We start from the raw sequence: 23,808 nt of genomic DNA, 5'->3' as shown, positions 1-23,808 counted from the left end.
GGCCCGGTACCAATCGATCCACAGACCGGTACTGGGCTGCGGTCCGGTGGTTGGGGACCACTGCCCTAACCCACACAAAAGTTGGAAAAATGGTAACAATCTGGCAAAAATTCTATCATATTTGATTTAACCACTGGGTGTCGCTGTCTCCCATCCAAAAGTGCACCATTGATATGATTGAAACAAACCCTCTCTCTCTCTCCCCCTCTCTCTGTTCTTCCACGTTTAGTAACCTGACACCCAGAAGGGGAGCCGGCCTGCCAAGATGCTGCCTTGAGGACTCACAGAGAGCCGACAATCTGCCAGAGTGCTCACACCAAGACAAGCCGAGCAGGAGTCACCGTGCACGGACCGGAGCGCCGCAGAGGAGCCGCCGCACGTCCGCCAAGAACTTTCGATGTTCGATGGCTGACTTTGAGTGTCGCCTTGTAATGTGAGGAGCAGACGATGAAGACTTTTAGCGGCAAAAACAACCAGAACCTTCTTCTCGTTCACGTCAGGAACGTCAAGAAGTTGCTCGCCTCTCTGCCTTGGTGCTTCCCCCTCAGAGCTTACGTCTTCTGCATGGGGACACTGCTGCTCTTCTGCCTGGCCTCCTTCTTGTACCAGATCAACGGAGAACCCCCCAGAATCCTGCTGGACATCAGACAATATATTGGTAGGAACTTCTTCTTTTTCTCCCCTTTTTCTTGTTTCGTGTGGCTCTGCTGGCAGTGCAAAAATACTCACTGCACACTCTCACTTTCACCCTGCAGTGTGTGTAAAACTACCACTTTCACACAATTACACAACCATGTGTCTCAAACTACCACTTTTACACTACCATGTGTCTAAAAGTAGATTTTTTTTTGCACAACCATGTGTCTAAAACTACCACTTTTGCACTACCATGTGTCTAAAACTACCACTGTTGCACTACCATGTGTCTAAAACTACCACTTTTACACTGTGTCTAAAACTACCATTTTTACACAATTACACAACCATGTGTCTCAAACTACCACTTTTACACTACCATGTGTCTAAAAGTAGATTTTTAATGCACTACCATGTGTCTAAAACTACCACTTTTGCACTACCATGTGTCTAAAACTACACTTTTGCACTACCATGTGTCTACAACTACCACTTTTGCACTACCATGTGTCTAAAACTACCACTTTTGCACTACCATGAGTCTAAAACTACCACTTTTGCACTACCATGTGTTTAAAACTACCACTTTTGCACTACCATGTGTCTAAAACTACCACCTTTACACTACTATGTGTCTAAAACTACCACTTTTGCACTACTATGTGTCTAAAACTACCACTTTTGCACTACAATGTGTCTAAAACGACCACTTTTACACTACCATGTGTCTAAAACTACCACTTTTACACTACCATGTGTTTAAATCGACCACTTTTGCACTACCATGTGTTTAAAACTACCACTTTTGCACTACCATGTGTCTAAAACTACCACTTTTGCACTACTATGTGTCTAAAACTACCACTTTTGCACTACAATGTGTCTAAAACTACCACTTTTACACTACCATGTGTCTAAAACTACCACTTTTACACTACCATGTGTTTAAATCTACCACTTTTGCACTACCATGCGTTTAAAACTACCACTTTTGCACTACCATGTGTCTAAAACTACCACTTTTGCACTACCATGTGTCTAAAACGTCCACGTTTACACTACTTTGTGTCTATAAATACCATTTTTACACAATTACACAACCATGTGTCTCAAACTACCACTTTTGTACTACCATGTTCCTATAACTACCACTTTTACACCACTATGTGTAGGGTTGCAAAATTCCGGGAATATTCAAAGTGGGAAACTTTCCATGGGAATTGACGGGAATATTTAGGAATTAATGGGAATTAACCTCTTAAGGCCTAAGCTGTTTGTTTACATGGTTTTTTTTTTTTTTTCTCTTTGCTATTCGGGCTTATTGGACCCTAATTAGAATACAAACTAAGAACCATCTTTTTATATGATGTACTTAGTCCATAAGTAACAAACATGTACTTCATGTTTAGTGACATGCTAATTCTTATTTTTACACTTTTTTTTTTTTTTCCAAATTCCATTGTATGTTATACTCTTCTGACACCACCAGATAGCAGTAAAAGTGTCCACATAAGCGGTCATAAGACCCCAATCAGTAGTGTACACAATTTTGGAAATAAGAGCTAAAAGGTGCTGTCCATGCATGTGGCCAACTAAGCCTTAATTAATGGAAAATTAATGGGAATAAACATTGAATGCAATATGCTAGATCTTGCAGCATGATTATTAGCTAAAACAACCTGATTTAATGCAAATTCAGTAGAATTTCAACCCTTCACTGTGCATTCCTCCATCACATGTGCAGTGCATTCTTCTATCACATGCACAGATAATTCCCAGCATGCTACACACTACAGCGGGGCTATTGAGCCCACACTAGTATTTGAGCCCAGGAACTTCATCCAGTCAGGTACGTTTTGATGATATTACTGGGGTGAATATATTTGATCTATGGTATTTAAGTTTAATAGAGGTGTTCCTTTTTAACAATTGTTTGTTAATGTTTGACTGTAGACTACTCCAGCAGACTTCCACTCAAGCTAGCTAGCTGTTCCTGTACTTGTTAAATGATTTTGGGGCCAATATCTCTAGCTAGCTAGGTTTATTTACCATCAAAGTCTCATAATGAACCAAACATATTTCTCCGTTAGCCGTGATGCTAATTTTCTCTATGTCAAATCCCAGTCTTTATGCTAACAACGTTAGCGATCCGAATTTACCTTTTTTTGTGATCTCTAAAGTTCAACTAGCAAATACTAAATCAGTAGTTTCCTCTGCCTTCTGTTCTGCTAGCCATTCTGTTGTCATACAACTAGAATGCAGGCTATAGTTTGGTTTAGCATGCTGATTGAGTGTTCATTTATTCATCTAGCCTATTTCTATTAATTTGTCCATCAATAAAATATTTTTGAAGACTACTCCAATTGTTTAGCTGACTATTTTTTATCTGTGTGTGGCATTGTATTAGTGTTTGACAAGAATAAATAAATACAAACAGAATAATGCCACGTACACCATCTGATGTGTGGAGACATTTCACCCCAACCAATGGAGGCGGAAAGGCTGTGTACATTTGCAAATACTGTGCAAAGAGCTACGTCAAAAATGCCACAAAGATGCAGCAGCATATAGACAAGTGCTCAATAATATATCATTATTGTAATTACTCATTAATTTCCATATATTCCCATTAATTCCCATGGACGGTGTCCAACTATGAATAATCAAAAAATGGTCAATATTTCCAAACTTCCCGAGCTTAGCTTCCCGTGGTAAATTTCCGGAAAGTTTCCGGAAATTTACCGGAAACTTTCCACCCCTTTGCTACCCTAACTAACCATGTGTCTAAAACCAGTTTTTTTTTTACACTACCATGTGTCTAAAACGAGATTTTTTTTTTACACTACCATGTGTCTAAAACTACCACTTTTGCACTGCCATGTGTCTAAAACTACAGTTTTTACACAACTACACAACCATGTGTCTAAAACTACCACTTTTACACCGCTATGTGTCTAAAACTACCACTTTTACACCGCTATGTGTCTAAAACTACCACTTTTACACGACCATGTGTCTAAAATTAGATTTTTTTTACACTACCATGTGTCTAAAACTACCCCTTTTACACTACTTTGTCTAAAACTACCACTTTTGCACTGCCATTTGTCTAAAACTACCACTTTTACACTACTATGTGTCTAAAACTACAATTTTTACACAATTACACAACCATGTGTCTAAAACTACCACTTTTACACTACCATGTGTCTAAAACTAGATTATTTTACACTACCATGTGTCTAAAACTACCACTTTTACACGACCATGTGTCTAAAATTAAAACAAATTTACACTACCATGTGTCTAAAACTACCCCTTTTACACTACTGTGTGTCTAAAACTACCACTTTTGCACTGCCTTTTGTCTAAAACTACCACTTTTACACTACTATGTGTCTAAAACTACAATTTTTACACAATTACACAACCATGTGTCTAAAACTACCACTTTTACACTACCATGTGTCTAAAACTAGATTATTTTACACTACCATGTTTCTAAAACTACCACTTTTACATTACCATGTATCTATAATTAGATTTTTTTACACTATCATGTGTCTTAAACTACCCCTTTTACACTACCATGTGTCTAAAACGACCACTTTTACACTACCTTGTGTCTAAATTACCACTTTTGCACTACCATTTGTCTAAAACTACCAATTTTTGCACTACCATGTGTCTAAAACTAGATTTTTTTACACTACCATGTGTCTAAAATGACCGCTTTTACAGTACCATGTGTCAAACTACCACTTTTGCGCTACCATGTGTCTAAAACTACCACTTTTGCACTACCATGTGTCTAAAACTACCACTTTTGCACTACCATGTGTCTAAAACTACCACTTTTGCACTACCATGTGTCTAAAACTACCACTTTTGCACTACCATGTGTCTAAAACTACCACTTTTGCACTACCATGTGTCTAAAACTACCACTTTTGCACTACCGTGTGTTTAAAACTAGATTTTTTTTTTACACTACCGTGTCTAAAACTACCCTTGTTACACTACCATTTGTCTAAAACTACCCCTTTTACAGTACCATGTGGCTGAAATCTAGAACCTTTACACTACCATGTGCTTACAACTCTCACTTTTACGCTGTCATGCATATGAAATTACAACTTTGGCATCAATTACAGCCTCAAGTCTTTTTGAATACGATGCCACATGCTTGGCATAATGGCCAGACGGAAGCCATTTCTTAGTAAAAAGTTTGCCAACATGCACCTGAAAGACTCTCAGACCAGTAGAAACAACATTTTTTGGTCTGATCAGACACAGATTGAACTCTTTGTCGTGAATGCCAGGTGTCATGGTTAAAGGAAACCAGGCACCGCTCGTCACCATGCCAATACCATCCCTACTACAGTGAAGCATGGTGGTGGCAGCATCATGCTGTGGGGTTGTTTTCTGCGGCTGGAACTGGGACACTAGTCAGGACGGTCTTCCCATCCAACCTGATGGAGCTTGAGAGGTGCTGCAAAGTGGAAAGGGCAAAGAGGAATGGGAAGAAATGCCCAAAGATAGGTGTGCCAAGCTCATATTCAAAAAGACTTCAGGCTGTAATAACTGTCAAAGGTGCATCAACAAAATATTGAGCAAAAGTTATGAATACTTATGTACATGTGTTTTTTTTTCAAGTTTTGCATTATTATTAAATTAGCTAAATCAAAAAAAAAATACTTTTCTCTCCAGCTTGTGACATGCAGGGTATAGAATCTATGATAAAAGTTACGGCCATTGAATGTACATTTTATGTACAGCATATCCTGTTTAGAGTTATAGGGGAGCTGGAGCCTACTCCAGCTGACCAAACCACACCATGTAGTAGCTCCTACATTCTTCTTACATACATCAACAATGGAAGAAGAATTGGAATGATCAAGTAAGGGTTTCAACGGCCCAGTGTGTGAGTGTGTGTGTGAGTGTGTGTGTGTTGTGTGTTGTGTGTGTTCTTGTATTGCTACCTTTCTTGAGACATCAACAAGGAAAACTACCTTCCATATGAGGACCGGTGAACAAGTTAGGACCGAATTCATGGTCCCAATACGGAAAACAATTGCATCTAATAGAGAGCCAAATACTAGATTTTGTGAACATTGCTCCAAAGTCAGGATTTTTTGTTGATTTAATGTGCATACAAAAGTAAACATTGTGCAAAGGCAGCAATATATGATAAAACAAGACGGCAGCTAAAGAAGGACTTCCCTATTCATCCCAGAAAAAACCCGCCAGGTGAACAGCTGATTTTACGACTTCCGGTGCTGACGTAAGACAACCCGCATCCCATATGTGACCATAGGGTGAACAAATACATTATGGTACTAAGACTATAGTGGTCATTAACAGTTAACTTCTACAGCTGGGTTGCCCAAAGTGCGGCACAGGGTCCATCTGTGGTCCGTGACTCATTTGTCATCGGCTATAAGCACATTAAAAAAAACAAAAAATAGAGATCTCATTTGCACCCCTGGTGGTGAAATGTAATTGAATATGCGCCCCCTTTGGCCAAAATTAATTTAAAAAATTAAAAAAAAAATGTATATAGAGAGACATAATGTAATAACTTGTAAGTAATGAAGATTAAAAAATACAAAAAAATGTGAAATAATAATAACTGAAAGCCTACATTTTTTATATTTGCATAGTATGTATATATTATTAATGCTGTAAATACAAATCTTTATATATCTAGAAAGGCTGGTCCTAAAGAGGTAGGCATTTTGGAGGTCTCAAGAAGGTAACAAATACAAGAGTGTGTGTGTGTGTGTGTGTGTGTGTGTGTGAACTATATGCATGTTGTACCTTATTTACACACTTATCTACCTTCCTCTGCCTTGTGTCATGTTTAAATAAAGGTAAGGATGTTGTGTGTATGTAAGAGAGGAGTCGCTTGGTTTGCCAGAGAGGGTTTCTCGCAGCGCTGGGGGGGTTTGGTGTCGGGAACAGAGGCTTTTTGTGGAAATTGTGGGCTTGAGGATATCACTCAACATGGAGCTGGGGTGACGGTAACAGACCTTTGGTGATGATTTGACGTCTGTTGGGCTGCCCTTTCACCTCTGCTGTTGGTGCTGTGGTCTTCTGTCTTCTGCTGGCACTTCTCTATCGAAGCTGGGTGATATTGAACATCAAGTTGGGATGCTTTGAGGCTTAAACTTTTTCAATAACGCTTTGAGGCTTAAACTTTTTCAATGACATCGTGTCGACTTTGGGGTTTTACGAAATTGTTGTCGATGTTGTGGTTTTTTTATTACCTTAATCCCAAAAGGATTTGATTAGATCGAACTAAATGTGCTTTATTTGCCATTTTAAACTCTATTTCATAGGCCATTTTTCAACATCCGTAACGGATGCCATATACGGTAGTACCTTGTTTAAACCTCACCTTCCATGCCTTTTTAAAGGGGAACTGCACTTTTTAATTTTTTTATTTTGCCTATCGTTCACAATCATTGTGAAAGACATGACAACAGTTCGATTTTCTTATTTAAATAGGGATAGCAGGTCCATTCTATGTGTCATACTTGATCATTTCGCGATATTGCCATATTTTTGCTGAAAGGATTTAGTAGAGAACATCGACGATAAAGTTCGCAACTTTTGGTCGCTGATAAAAAAGCCTTGCCTGTACCGGAAGTAGCAGACTATATGCACATTGTTTACAATCATGGCCACCAGCAGCGAGAGCGATTCGGAAAGAGAAAGCAACGATTTCCCCATTAATTTGAGCGAGGATGAAAGATTTGTGGATGAGGAAAGTGAGAGTGAAGGACTAGAGGGCAGTGGGAGCGATTCAGATAGGGAAGATGCTGTGAGAGGCGCGTGGCACCTGATATTCAGCTGGGAATGACTAAAACAGTAAATAAACACAAGACATATATATACTCTATTAGCCACAACACAACCAGGCTTATATTTAATATGCCACAAATGAATCCCGCATAACAAACACCTCCCCCCTCCCGTCCATATAACCCGCCAATACAACTCAAACACCTGCACAACACACTCAATCCCATAGCCCAAAGTACCGTTCACCTCCCCAAAGTTCATACAGCACATATACTTCCCCAAAGTCTCCAAAGTTACGTACGTGACATGCACATAGCGGCACGCATGTACGTGCAAGCGATCAAATGTTTGAAAGCCGCAGCTGCATGCGTACTCACGGTACCGCGTCTGCGCATCCAACTCAAAGTCCTCCTGGTAAGAGTCTCTGTTGTCCCAGTTCTCCACAGGCCAATGATAAAGCTTGACTGTCATATTTTGGGAATGTAAACAATGAAACACCGGCTGTGTTTGTGTTGCTGTAGCCGCCCGCAATACACCGCTTCCCACCTACAGCTTTCTTCTTTTCTGTCTCCATTGTTCATTGAACAAATTGCAAAAGATTCACCAACACAGATGTCCAGAATACTGTGGAATTTTGCGATGAAAACAGACGACTTAATAGCTGGCCACCATGCTGTCCCAAAATGTCCTCTACAATCCGTGACGTCACGCGCAGGCGTCATCATACCGAGACGTTTTCAGCAGGATATTTCGCGCGAAATTTAAAATTGCGCTTTAGTAAGCTAACCCGGTTGTATTGGTATGTGTTGCAATGTTAAGATTTCATCATTGATATATAAACTATCAGACTGCGTGGTCGGTAGTAGTGGGTTTCAGTAGGCCTTTAAGGCATTCTAAATATTAAATAAACGTAAATAAACAGCGGAGCTAATGGGAGCTCCTCTATTCCGCCCATAAAATCCGATAAAGACTATCCAAAAAGTGCCAACAATACTCCATTTACCACATAACTTTCCTCCACGAGGTCTTATCTTTGTCCATGTGATGTCAGATGAAACAAAAATGTAACTGTTTGGCCACAATACCCAGCAATAAGTTTGGAGGAGAAAAGGTGAGGCCTTTAATCCCAGGAACACCAATCCTACCGTCAAGCATGGTGGTGGTATTATTATGCTCTGGGCCTGTTTTCCTGCCAATGGAACTGGTGCTTTACAGAGAGTACATGGGACAATGAAAAAGGAAGATTACCTCCAAATTCTTCAGGACAACCTAAAATCATCAGCCCAAAGGTTGGGTCTTGGGCGCAGTTGGGTGTCCCAACAGGACAATGACCCCAAACACACGTCAAAAGTGGTAAAGGAATGGCTAAATCAGGCTAGAATTAATGTTTTAGAATGGCCTTCCCAAAGTCCTGACTTAAACGTGTGGACAATGCTGAAGAAACAAGTCCATGTCAGAAAACCAACACATTTAGCTGATCTGCACCAATTTTGTCAAGAGGAGTGGTCAAAAATTCAACCAGAAACCTGCCAGAAGCTTGTGGCTGGCTACCAAAAGCGCCTTATATCAGTGAAACTTGCCAAGGGACATGTAACCAAATATTAACATTGCTGTATGTATACTTTTGACCCAGCAGATTTGGTCACATTTTCAGTAGACCCATAATACATTCATTAAAGAACCAAACTTCATGAATGTTTTTTGTGACAAACAAGTAATGTGCTCTAATCACTCTATCACAAAACAATAAGAGTTGTAGAAATGATTGGAAACTCAAGACAGCCATGACATTATGTTCTTTACAAGTGTATGTAAACTTTTGACCACAACTGTACATTTCGTGACTTGAATAACAACCAAGTATTACTGATATTGTTATTATAAGCGCTAACGCAGACCAACTATTTATAGCGGGGATGTGATCGCTAACGTGTGTCCCTATGTTTACATCATTGCAACGCTTCCCTGCTCTTTGGAAGTTTATTGTAGATTATAAATAAGGCCTCTCACCTGGAAAGTAGATGGCTGAGAATGTATTCTGACAAGTTGGTACGCTCTGACAGCCATTTATGACCCAGAACTGGCGAGAACGACACCATTGGATACAAATGAGAGAGATAATTCAAAACAGTTTGTTTTACTTTTATTAAAAACTTGTAGTTTGCAATGACACCGCATACACAGCATCTTACTCTTAGCATAATTCGAATTTGAATGATGTTTTTAGACCAGACATAAATTGTACTTTTTATGGAATCATTTTTGAAAACTAAATTAGGGCAATAATTATGAATACAATACTTTTGTAAACAAACAAAATTGCATGCAAACACATTTTGTTGTGATTGTTTGTTACGTTAGAATTCACTTTCGATGAATGTGCGCAGATGTTGCGAGATTGGTTGAATTTGCGTGACTCAACATTGTGAAATTTCTGGAGGGTCTGAACAGGCGACCTTTTAATATCCAGTTTTGTCATATTTCACCAGGACAGCTTGACGTTCTTCTATATGAAAATAGTAGCTAAAAGAAGGTTAAGTTTCATCCAGACACAAAATTCCTGCAGAATCCGAGGGAATAAAATAGGAATCTTACAGTCCAGTGGAAGTTATTCAATGATTGATTTTGCAGATGAACAATGTTGGCGCTGTCTGACCGTTCGTGTTGTTTATATAATAGGAGCAAGCTGCCTAACAGTAGTCGTAATAGTCGTAGTAAACTTGTGTACGTTAGAACCCACAAGGATTAGTCATTTATGTCCATTTGGTTTATCTCGGTTGGAAACTCTTCAACAGTTCCTGATGAGAGCAATAAAAGAGCATCGACTCAACAATTCAGTTCTTCCAAGCCTCTCAATGAGCTCCTTGGGGATCGTCACTGGTCAGCAAACACAACATTTTGCACATTAAATATTTTCAGGGGGCCGTTTTAACGAGTTACACTTTCCAGTGGCCTTGCAAACTGTAAAAAACCAACAACAATGCGGCTGCCGGTCTGACAGTGAACACCACTCTCAAAAGGAGCCTGGATGTAACTCATGGAGGTCTTGATTGACAAATGGCTGGTGCCTAAGCTTTGAGATATGACCTGAATATAAGACAACCACTGTTTTTCAAGACAGAAAAATTGACAGAATTAAGGCAAAAATTATATTTCTGAAATCATATTTTATAAGTTGTTTATTGAACTTCCATTGATCACTGGTATTTTAAAAAACAGCATCATAACGTATCTACTGTACTTTGAGACACGTTTTGTATCGCTACGTCTCTCCTGGCCGCTGGTGTGTGTGTGTGTGTGTGTGTGTGTGTGTGTGTGTGTGTGTGTGTGTGTGATGAAAAGCTCTAACTTGTTCAGGTAAAAGCCATGCAGCGCCACCCGTTGGTTAGCTTGTATTAGTGTTGTCTCGATACCAATATTTTAGTACCGGTACACGTACCAAAATGTATTTCAATACTTTTCGGTACTTTTCTAAATAAGGGAGACCACAAAAAAATGGCATTATTGGCTTTATTTTAACAAAAAATCCTAGGGTACATTAAACATCTGTTTCTTATTGCAATCGAAGAACAATTTAGTCCTTAAATAAAATAGTGAACATACAAGAAAACTTGTCTTATAGTAGTAAGTAAACAAACAAAGGCTGCTAATTTGTCTGCTGACATATGCAGTAACATATTGTGTCATTTATCATTCTATTTTGTCAAAATTATGAGGGACAAGCTGTAAAAATTGTTTATTAATCCACTTGTTCATTTACTATTATTTTCTGCTTACTTTCTCTTTTAACATGTTCTATCTACACTTCTGTTAAAATGTATAAATCACTTATTCTTCTGTTGTTTGATACTTTGCATTAGTTTTGGATGATACCACAAATTTGGGTATCAATCCGATACCAAGTCTTTACAGGATCATACATCGGTCATATTCAAAGTCCTCATGTGTCCAGGGACATATTTCCTGAGTTTATAAACATAATAGGAATTTTTTTTAAAGGAAAAAAGATTTTGTGATGTAATCATAGTAGTATCGACTAGATACGCTATTGTACTTGGTATCATTACAGTGGATGTTAGGTGTAGATCCCCTTTTAATTTTCTGCGGCTCCAGACAGATTTTTTTTAATTTTGTTTATTTTTGGTCCAATATGGCTCTTTCAACATTTTGGGTTGCCAACCCCTGGCCTAAGTGGCCATAAAAACGATTATTTAACCAGTATCTTTAATATTTTGCCCACTGTAACATTACACACAGTTTGAACAGTAATACTTTGTTTTAGTATAGGAAAATAAAACACCATACCTCAATCAAAATATCCTTTGGCGTACCACAAGATACTGCTTTACATCATAGAACTGAAAAGTTTTTAGAGCAAGTAAACACAGTAAAACATTTTCATGAAGCATATCTTATTACATTTACAATTTGCTAGTATTTTAGTAAATCAGACGATGTATTGAATGTTTCATAAATGTTTTACCAAAATAAAGTGTCTCATTCACAATAATTAAACACAAACAAAAAACTACTATTGGCTCCCATTTAAATCATTTTGGTTTTGCCCTGTATCCAGAGACCTACTCTCTGGGGTTGTAAACAATAACAAAAACGACCCAAAAATATATTTTGTAATGAGAACAAGAAAAATAAAACATTGTTTTAATCACTTTTGTATCATTGTTATACTGATACTACACCAGGTATCAATAGTATCGACACCCGGATTGATCATGCCTACTTTACATTGAAGCTTTAGCGGTTGGCTTCTTGTGTCATCCTGCTCAGTGTGTGTGTGTAACATGCTTAGCCATCCCCTTTCCTCGAGTCCTCCAGTGATAATGTTACATGGAAAAAACTTACCGTATTTTTCGGACTATAAGGCAGACTTAAAATCATTTCATTTTCTCAAAACTCGACAGTGCGCCTTATAACCCGGTGCGCCTAATGTACGGAATAACTTTGGTTGTGCTTACCGACCTCGAAGCTATTTTATTTGGTACATGGTGTAATGAAAAGTGTGACCAGTAGATGGCAGTCACACAAGAGATACGTGTAGACTGCAATATGACTCAAGTAAACAACACCAAAATGTTATATGTTCCATTGAAAATATAGAACATTACACACGGCCCTTAAAAATCTATCAAAATGCTTTAGTACGACTTTGGTAAGCTATGAAGCCACACCGCTTGATGGATTGTACTGTGCTTCAACATACGAGTATTATTATGGTGTGTGTTTAAGGTAAGACATATTATCTGATGTTTTGTTTCGCAATACTATGCAAAAGCAACTTTTCTTACCTTCTGGTACCTGCTGATCTGTATTTGGGATCTGCATAAATCCGCCTTTGTAGTCCGTGGCGAGACCGTAGTCGATAAGCTTCTTCTTTTTCTCTATCTTCTTGTTATGGGACATTCATCCTCCTATGTAGACCACAAGGAAGTGTTTTACATTTAGAAAAATAAATAAATAACATGACTCCTTTAATATGCCCTATAATCCAGTGCGCCTTTTGTATGAAAATAGACCTGACTATGCAGTGTGCCTTATAATCCGGTGCGCCCTATGGTCCAGAGAATACGGTAGTCTATTTTCTGCAATGGTGGTGAGGATTAGTATCTTAGAAGCGTCTTTGCACTGTGGATAGACGACACCTTTGTTGCAAGCTCTCCTGGAGCTCATGCAACCCCTGCATGTGTTTAACCAGGAATATGGAAATGTAGTTGTGTCTCCCTGAGCATAGATCTTTCACGTGCCATGTCAAGTCTGGGACACCACTGTGGTAAAGACCGACAGGTCTCAGCAGCCGATCACCGTTCAGTTAAAGGCAACCCAGCAGGTACAATACATTATAACAAGGATGAGGACTTGTTCAGTTCAGTTTCAGTTTATTTGGAACATGCATACGATACAATGTAATGCATCACACAATTCCAGTTGTTTCATCACAGCACGTCCGAAAAGGAGTAGGAAGACGAAAAGCTAATTTAATCCTACCCCTTTTCATACCATATCAATTTTATCCTATTTCCTTGTTCTCTGTAACAGAACAGTGAATAAATAAATAATAAATAAGTAATATACCATATTAAGTAAACAAATAATAAATACATAAATAATCTTTATCTCAAAAGAGAAAAAAAAGAAAAAAAGGGTTCAAGATTTTCATCATAATTCTTGTTCCGTGTACTTTGTGAACACTTGTAGTTTGAACAGTCTCTTAAAGTGAATCATATTAGTGTTTTGTTTGATTTATTTGCTTAATCCATTCCATAATTTAATTCCTCATACTGATATACTAAAGGTTTTAAGTGTTGTATGTGCGTACAAATGTTTTAAATGAGATTTTCCTCTAAGGTTATATTTATCCTCTTTTGTTGAGAAGAATTGTTGTACATTCTTGGGTAGCAGGTTATATTTTGCTTTGTACATCATTTTAGCTGTTTGCAAATGCACCAAATCGTTGAATTTCAATATTTGTGATTCAATAAATATGTTGAATTAGGTCCTGATGTTGAGCAACTCTATTTTAACATTGAAACAACATAATTTTTGCCGATGTTTATTCAATGTCAGGTTGTGACGTTGATTTGACCATTGAACCAGTATGGATTTCGATCAAATAGGTCTACGAGCTTGGCCATCATGAACACTATTGAAAAGATTACAACTGCAATTGATCAAAATAAATACACAATAGGAGTGCTCATTGATTTAAAGAAGGCATTCGACACTATAGATCATCAAATTCTCATTTCTAAATGATATACTTATGGAGTTAGAGGAGTTGCACTGAACTGGTTAACCAGCTATTTACAACAACGACAGCAATATGTTGAGATCGATGATCATACTTCAGAATGTATGAATATTGAATGTGGAATTCCACAAGGTTCGATTTTAGGACCTAAACTTTTTATTTTATGTATAAATGTTATTTGTGAGGTTTCAAAAATTTTACAGTACGTATTATTCGCAGACGATATAAATGTATGTTCAGGAGATGACTTGAAAATCTTAGCCGATAATATTGAAGAGGAAATGGTTAAACTAAAATTGTGGTTTGATGTAAATAAATTATCTTTAAATTTGGAAAAGACTACATTTATGGTATTCAGTAATAAAAGAAAGATAGAAGTTCATCCATAAACAATGTGTAAATTGAGAAGGTGTCTGAAATCAGATTTCTTGGTCATCTTAGATGAAAGGTTGACATGGAAAGCTCATATATTGCATGTGAAAAATAAGGTATCTTCACATGGCAGGTAAGGTATAAGGAATCTATATAAGGTATTGGGGCGGTATGGCGTAGTCACTACGCTCTACCCACTACGCCGTAGTGGGTAGAGCATCCGTGTCAGAAACCTGAGGGTTGCAGGTTCGCTCCCTGCCTCTTGACATCCAAATCGCTGCCGTTGTGTCCTTGGGCAGGACACTTCACCCTTGACCCCGGTGCCGCTCACACTGGTGAATGAATGATGAATGAATGATAGGTGGTGGTCGGAGGATCCGTAGGCGCAAACTGGCAGCCTCGCTTCCGTAAGTCTACCCCAGGGCAGCTGTGGCTACACATTTAGCTTACCACCACCAGTTGTGAATGAATGATTTTTTAGGGGCAAAATGAGAATGAAAGGATTGGAATACGTATTCGCACGTGTGCCACCGTTTTATTTCTTTTTAATCGCACCATTTATTTTTAGCCGCGTGTGCGAGTAAATTCGTCGCAATGTACAGCCCCGCCTCCAACCCCAAAAGCATGACTCACCTGCCCACATCCACACACACACACATACATTGTGACGACATGCCCCAAACGTTTGTAAAAGAGCTTTTTGCAGCGCTATGCCCGCTTCCTGTTAAAGGGATGTTAAAAACAAGGACTCAAACTGCCGACCTGAGTGGAAGTGGCATGTGTAGTGGGCAGGCTTGAAGGCGAATTACCAAAGGTGTCATGAAAATGGGAGTCCAGCGAGTCTTGTTACCTTCTGTTTTTTACATTTTGGGGTGTGAAACGTACACCAGGCCTACATCATTAGCAACACAGAAATATCCCTGACATGTACAGTGTGTTACGTCTCCTAATTGGTGTTACATCCAGACCAAATGTTAAAACAATGTGACTGCTCATAATTCCCAGTGGAGGTGCGTAAAACAAGCATTCCCTTTGTTGTTCATTGACTCATACGGCTGTTTGTTGACCTGCTTTTGAGCTTGTGCTCAACAACAGTGATGTGCGGCTTTATACTGAAATATCGATACAGCCAATACCAGATCTTTATGCTCTAATATCGATTCTCAAACCAAAATATCCGTATTTGATACTTTAGTTATTTGAGATAATGTAATGTATAACATTAAAACTCAATTATTGAGTTGAATGAAAGGTGATTGGTGAGAACTACCGTACTTTCCGGACCATAGGGCGCACCGGATTATAAGGCGCGCTGCCGATGAATGGTCTATTTTTTTATCTTTTTTCATTATAGGGCGCATTAAAGGAGCCATATTATTATTCTTTTTTTTCTAAATGTAAAACACTTCCTTGTGGTCTACATAACATGTAATGGTGGTTCTTTGGTCAAAATGTTGCATAGATTGTTTTACAGATCATCTTCAAGTCACTTTCTGACAGTCGCTTCAGGATGCGCCGTTTTGTGGGCGGTCTTATTTACGTGGCTCACCTTCGGCAGCGTCTTCTCCCCGTCATCTTTGTTGTAGCGGTGTAGCGTGCAAGGACGGGAGTGGAAGAAGTGTGAAAAGATGGAGCTAACTGTTTTAATGACATTCAGACTTTACTTCAATCAATAACGGAGCAGCATCTCCTTGTCCCGAAACAACAACAAAGCCGGAAATGTGTCCCGTGAAAAACCGTCCGACCGGAACGCTCTAATAACTAAAGTTTCTTGGGTGAATAATGTAAATTCACTACACCGGTATGTTTTAGCACTTTCATGGCGAGTTTACTGACCGATATAAGTAAGAACTTTACACTACTTAATATTAGAATTGGCAACAGCGGAGGATGAATGTCCCATAACAAGAAGATAGAGAAAAAGAAGAAGCTTATCAACTACGTTGTCGGCACGGACTACAAAGGCGGATGCACGCAATTTTTCAGGATTTGTGCAGATCCCAAATACAGATCAGCAGGTGCCAGAAAGTAAGAAAAGTTGCTTTTGCTTAATACCGTGAAACAAAACTGCAGATATGTCTTACCTTATACACACACCATAATAATACTCGTATGTTGAAGCACAGTACAATCCATCAAGCAGTGCAGCTTCATAGCTTACCAAAGTCGTACTGAAACATTTTGTGGGTAATGTTCTATATTTTCAATGGAACATATAAAATGTTGGTGTTGTTCACTTGAGTCATGCAGCCATAAAATTGCCGTCTACACGTATCTCTTATGTTTGACTGCCATCTACTGGTCAGACTTATCATTACACTAGAGCTGAAACGATTCGTCGAGTAACTCGAGTAATTCGATTACAAAATATTTTCGAGGAATTTTCGCTGCCTCGAGGCGTTGTTAATTTTTTTTTGCAGCATTTTGCCTCGTTTAGTAAACAGTAGTCAAAGGTCACGTTTCGCATGGACTGTTTAGGTATTGCACAGTGTGTTTACTGCACAACACCACTCCTTTAAATACGCTTGAGTTTAGAAAACTCTTTCGCCGACATAACTCGCAATGGCAGACGCCGCAGAAAGCGGTGGACACGAGCCATAGTAAAACGAGGGAACTAAGAGCTACAAAAGTGATCTAAGGTGTGGGAACGCTTCACACTAAAATGGAAGGAAAACGCAGTAGTATGCAAACGTTGCAAAGTGGAGCTCGCATACCACAATAGCACAAGTTCGATGCTGTTAGCACCTGTCGAGAAAGCATCCGACTTGAGGGACGTCCGGAAGCGAGGTTAGTCATCTATTATCTAATGTAAACGCAAAAGTTGTGTTAGTAAAATAAATGTTATTCATTATGATAACCAGGATGTGTTCTCTCAATCCAGCCAAGTCATCAAATGCCGCCAAAAGGCGCTGAGAACTAGCAACGCTATACGAGCTGTCGTGTTCAATAAGCCTTTCATTAGTAACCACACGAAAGTAGTCGTGCAAAGTTATTCAGGTTATTTAAGTCATGCAACCACATGCTACTTGTATAGCTTGCACTTTCACCCACGATAGTCTCTGTAGAATGTAAGAGTTCCAAGTCCTTGTTCACAGTGGTAGGGCTTGTGTGCCATGTTCCTGTCAGCCATATTGGTTCTGAATATGAAGTTGCACATTTCAAATGCAGTATTAAAGGCACTACCTAATCCACTTTCTATGTTTGATATAATAAAAACTGTTCTTGTTTTATTTTTGATATTAAGAATATATTTTTGTTTGAACTTTCTCAGGGAATATTAATTTTGAACTCTATATATATATATATATATATATATATATATATATATATATATATATATATATATATATATATATATATATATATATATATATATATATATATATATATGTCTTAATAAGGTTATCCAAAAAATAGTGCTCGATACCGTAGTAGAGCGCAATATATGTATGTGTGGCAAAAAAATCACAAGACTATTTCATCTCTGCAGGCCTGTTTCATGAGGGAGGGTACCCTCAATCATCAGGAGATTTTAATGGGAGCATTCGCATACCATGGTTTGTATAGGGCACAGAGTGGGTGGGTACAGGCTGGCCTAGGGGCGTGGTGATTGGCTCATGTGTTACCTAGGAGGTGTTTCCGTCTATGGCGGCATGTTGTTACAATTTCGCTGCGCTTGTTGAGGGATGACAGGTCTGGATGGTGAATAATAAACAGTTTCTCTTTCAAGCATAGGTTGCATCTTTTATTACCACTATTGTAAGGTGTGCTGGATGCAAGAATTTGCCATGTTATTGAATATTCAACATTATTGTCTTTGAGGTCCCAAATGTGTTTGCTGAGTTCTGTGGTATTTCGCAGGTTTTTGTTCCTGAAAGAAGCCTTGTGATTGTTCCATCTGGTTTTGAATTCTCCCTCGGTTAATCCTACATATGTGTCGGATGTGTTAATGTCCTTGCGTATTACCTTAGATTGGTAGACAACTGATGTTTGTAAGCACCCCCCGTTGAGAGGGCAATCAGGTTTCTTTCGACAGTTACATTCTTTGTTGGTTTTGGAGTCGCTCTGTCTGGGGGTCGACGGCTCATTTGCAATTGTTTTGTTGTGGTTTGAGATGATTTGTCGTATATTGTTCATGCAGCTGTAGCTCAATTTAATGTTGTTCTTGTTGAATACTTTTCTTAGGGTGTTGTCTTTGGGAAAGTGTTTGTCAATCAGATTGAGGAATTTGTGTCCAATGTTCGTTGAGACGTTTTTGCTGTATGGGGGGTTGTACCAGATGATTTCGTTTCGTTTTCTGTTCTTTTTTGGCTGGTTTCCTGGCGTGGGTTCATAGGTGAGGGTGAAATTGTATCCGCTTTCATCAAGGGCTTTTTGGTACGGGGGGGGTTGCTTGGTCAAATTCAGCTTTGCTAGATGACAGCATCGATAGCCTTTTATTGATTCCGGTAGGTATTCTTTTCGTGGTGGTAGGTGGGTGGTTGCTGTCATGGTGCACGTATTGGAGTGTTGTGTTGGGTTTCGTGAATGGTTGGTAGCTGTTATTTCTCAGGTTGAAAGTGACGTCAAGGAAGTTGACGGTTTGCTTGTTGGCTTCAATCGTGATCCGTAGGCCGTTCTCTTTGAAAATTTGGCATATGCGCTTCTTGGTATTCTCGCTGCTCCTTGGCGAGGCGCGACACACTGCCAGTCCGTCATCACGGTAAATACCAAGGTTCAGATTGAGGCTAGCGAGCTGGGAGAGGAGGAAACTCCCAACGAGTTCACACGTTTCTGCTCCGTCAAAACTTCCCATAGTGACGTCAAATGTTGCATTGTTCTTTTTTTGCCATGGTGTACTGTTGTGGATGAGAATGGAGTTTTTTGCGTGGATGATGATGTTTCTTTCGTTGCCTGTGATTGAGTCGTAGTCTGAGGCGAAGTCTAGTGCTTGAGTCAGTAGGTCTTGCGTGATGGAAGGGTGCAATTCCTCGATATCAAAGGAGATAAAGTTGTGCTGTTGTTTGTCTTGGATGTTGTTGAACCATTTGATTACTGCTGCTGTATTTCTCCATTGGTTGAGTGGTGTTTTGTCCTTGATTTTTGTGTTGACTCTGTCCAGGATTATTTTGCTGATTTTTCCTATTTCAGATTTAGTTGGGTTTATTAGTCGGCATGTTGGGTTATTTGCGAAGTTGGGTTTGTGGTCCTTCAATGTGATGAAGGCTTCCTTGTTGGCTGTGGCGTCCACCCTGTCCTCAATGTCCAGTTCAGCCGCGATCCTTTTATTTTCCAGGTGGATGTTCTGTAAGGTTGGGAGGTTGGGAGTTTCCTCCTCTCCCAGCTCGCTAGCCTCAATCTGAACCTTGGTATTTACCGTGATGACGGACTGGCAGTGTGTCGCGCCTCGCCAAGGAGCAGCGAGAATACCAAGAAGCGCATATGCCAAATTTTCAAAGAGAACGCCCTACGGATCACGATTGAAGCCAACAAGCAAACCGTCAACTTCCTTGACGTCACTTTCAACCTGAGAAATAACAGCTACCAACCATTCACGAAACCCAACACAACACTCCAATACGTGCACCATGACAGCAACCACCCACCCACCACCACGAAAAGAATACCTACCGGAATCAATAAAAGGCTATCGATGCTGTCATCTAGCAAAGCTGAATTTGACCAAGCAACCCCCCCGTACCAAAAAGCCCTTGATGAAAGCGGATACAATTTCACCCTCACCTATGAACCCACGCCAGGAAACCAGCCAAAAAAGAACAGAAAACGAAACGACATCATCTGGTACAACCCCCCATACAGCAAAAACGTCTCAACGAACATTGGACACAAATTCCTCAATCTGATTGACAAACACTTTCCCAAAGACAACACCCTAAGAAAAGTATTCAACAAGAACAACATTAAATTGAGCTACAGCTGCATGAACAATATACGACAAATCATCTCAAACCACAACAAAACAATTGCAAATGAGCCGTCGACCCCCAGACAGAGCGACTCCAAAACCAACAAAGGATGTAACTGTCGAAAGAAACCTGATTGCCCTCTCAACGGGGGGTGCTTACAAACATCAGTTGTCTACCAATCTAAGGTAATACGCAAGGACATTAACACATCCGACACATATGTAGGATTAACCGAGGGAGAATTCAAAACCAGATGGAACAATCACAAGGCTTCTTTCAGGAACAAAAACCTGCGAAATACCACAGAACTCAGCAAACACATTTGGGACCTCAAAGACAATAATGTTGAATATTCAATAACATGGCAAATTCTTGCATCCAGCACACCTTACAATAGTGGTAATAAAAGATGCAACCTATGCTTGAAAGAGAAACTGTTTATTATTTACCGTCCAGACCTGTCATCCCTCAACAAGCGCAGCGAAATTGTAACAACATGCCGCCATAGACGGAAACGCCTCCTAGGTAACACATGAGCCAATCACCACGCCCATAGGCCAGCCTGTACCCACCCACTCTGTGCCCTATATAAACCATGGTATGCGAATGCTCCCATTAAAATCTCCTGATGATTGAGGGTACCCTCCCTCATGAAACAGGCCTGTAGAGATGAAATAGTCTTGTGATTTTTTTCCCACACATACATATATATATATATATATATATATATATATATATATATATATATATATATATATATATATATATATATATCTTTTTATATTGTTTATGTATTGTTGACAGGTTGAAAACAGCTCAGCGGAAACCAACATTTAAACGGCAACGTATAATAATCATCAAAAACGCAGCAGAGACAAGAACTTTGTTTATGACAGGGGTGTAAAACGTACGGCCCGCGAACAGGTTTTATCTGGCCCGCGGGATAAGTTTGCTAAATATGAAAATTAGCCGAAATTTTGGAATGAAAGAAGCTGCTGTTCTAAGTGTGTCCACTAGATGTCGCAATAGCAATTCTTTGTATCTTTGTAGATTATGCTACATATGTAAAAACAATAAACCACATGATGTTAGTGCAACAGTTGAGGAAAATGAGCAAACTACATAAATAACATCCTGTAATTTGATTTTGATATTATGCTTTTATCTTGATAGATTGAAAATTAACACAGAACCTGCTTCGGAGGCTGCGGAACCTCTTTCTAGAGTCCAGCAGTGAAAACAGTCCTTGGTGGGGGTGGGAGGATTCTTTGCAGATTTTCTGAGCCCTGGTCAGGCAGCGGCTTTTTGCGATCTCCTGGATAGGAGGAAGAGGAGTCCTGATGATCTTTTCCGCCGTCCTCACCACTCTCTGGAGAGACTTCCAGTCTGAGGCATTGCAGGCTCCAGTCCAGACAGAGATGCTGTTGGTCAGCAGGCTCCCTATAGTGCCTCTGTAGAATGTGGTGAGAATGGGGGGAGGGAGCTGTGCTCTTTTCATCCGACGCAAAAAGTGCATGCGCTGCTGAGCTCTTTTTACAAGAGCTCCGGTGTGTAGGGACCAGGTTATATTGTCAGTTATCTGCACCCCCAGGAACTTGGTGCTGCTTACTATCTCCACTGCTGTGCCATTGATGTAGAGTGGAGCGTGGCTGGACTGGTGCTTCCTGAAGTGAACGATGATCTCCTTGGTCTTGTTGACATTCAGGACCAGGTTGTTGGTTCTGAACCAGTCAACCAGATGTTTCACCTCCTCCCTGTAGTCCATGTCGTTGTTGTCACGGATGAGGCCCACTACTGTCGTGTCGTCTGCATACTTCACAATGTGGTTAGTAGTGCACCTGGCGCAGCAGTCATGGGTCATCAACGTGAACAGCAGTGGACTCAGGACACAGCCCTGGGGGGAGCCGGTGCTCAGGGAGATGGCACTGGAGGTGTTGTTGCCCACTCTCACAGATTGGGGTCTGTCTGTGAGGAAGTCAAGCAGCCAGTTGCATAGGGGTGTACTGAATCCAAGGGGGGCCAGTTTGCTCACCAAGTGCTGCGGGATGATGGTGTTGAATGCTGAACTGAAGTCCAGGAACATCAGCACGTGTGTGTCCTTTCCTTCCAGATGTTTTAAGCTCAGGTGGAATGCAGAGGAGATGGCGTCCTCTGTGGAGCAGTTAGGGCGATAAGCAAACTGGTATGGGTCAAATGTGAAGGGAAGTCTGAAGACAATATATTCCTTTACCAGCCTCTCGAAGCACTTCATTATGATGGGGGTGAGTGCAACGGGGCGGTAATCATTAAAGGAGGAGATTGTGGGTTTTTTTGGCACTGGAATGATTGTGGCTGTCTTAAAACATGATGGTACCACAGCCTGGGTCAGCGAGATGTTGAAGATGTCTGTGAGAACCCCAGCCAGCTGGTCTGCACATCCCTTAAGCACCTTGCCCGGAATGTCATCAGGTCCCGGTGCTTTCCGGGGGTTCACTCTCCTCAGGGTTTTCCGGACATCCGCTATATCCAGGTTGAGCGGCTGCTCATCAGTGCGAGGGATGGATTTTCTCGCCGGAGTGGTGTTAAGTACCACAAACCTTGCAAAGTAGTTGTTAAGGTCATCTAGGAAGCTGATACTGTTGTCACAGGGACAGGGGGCAGCTTTATAGTCTGTGATGACCTGTATGCCCTGCCACATTCGTCTAGTGTTTGTAGGGTTCTCGAAGAAGTCCTGCACTTTCTGACTGTGAGCACGCTTTGCAACCTTAATGGCACGGTTCAGGTTAGCTCTGGCAGATTTTAATGCCACCATGTCGCCAGACTTGAAAGCCTTGTTCCGAGCCTTCAGCATTGCACGTACCTCACTGTTCATCCAGGGTTTCTCGTCGGCCCGTGTGGGGATGTTCTTGATCACACTAACATCCTCCATGCACTTCTGAATGTATGCGGACACAGACTCTGCATACTCCTCCACACGTGTGGTGTTTTTCGGTGGCGGCTGCCTTGACCATGTCCCAGTCTGTGGTTTCAAAGCAGTCTTGTAATGCTGACATTGCTCCCTCTGGCCAGGTCCTCACCTGCTTCACTGTAGCTTGCTTCCTGATCAGCAGGGGCTTGTATGCAGGAATTATCATCACAGATAGATGGTCTGAGGAGCCGAGGTGGGGGCGTGGTGCAGCTTTATACGCCTGTTAACTATTACTAAAAACCAAGTCCAATCTGCTTCCACCCCTGGTTGCAAAATTCACATATTGATGGAAATGAGGGAAAACTGTTTTCATGTTAGCTTGATTAAAATCCCCTGCCACGATGAAAACTCCCTCTGGATGTGTAGTTTGCAGT

At 40.3% G+C, this 23,808-nt stretch overlaps 1 protein-coding gene across 2 annotated transcripts in view; it reads left to right on the top strand.

Moving 5' to 3' along the window:
- Nucleotides 1-238: 238 nt before the first annotated feature.
- usta (uronyl 2-sulfotransferase a) overlaps nt 239-23,808 on the top strand; it is a 168,295-nt gene continuing 144,725 nt past the window's right edge. Inside the window, exons 1-2 of one of the 2 annotated variants that reach the window (XM_061929321.2) lie at nt 239-433; nt 501-658. In XM_061929321.2, the coding sequence (XP_061785305.2) occupies nt 405-433; nt 501-658 (187 nt within the window). In that variant the 5' untranslated portion in view covers nt 239-404. Of the gene's footprint in view, nt 659-23,808 lie in introns of both variants that reach the window. The other variant, XM_061929320.2, reaches the window with a different exon arrangement.

The sequence above is a fragment of the Nerophis lumbriciformis genome, linkage group LG34 (assembly GCF_033978685.3).
Source record: "Nerophis lumbriciformis linkage group LG34, RoL_Nlum_v2.1, whole genome shotgun sequence".
NCBI lineage: Eukaryota > Metazoa > Chordata > Actinopteri > Syngnathiformes > Syngnathidae > Nerophis > Nerophis lumbriciformis.
This window is presented reverse-complemented; position numbering and strand designations above follow the sequence as displayed.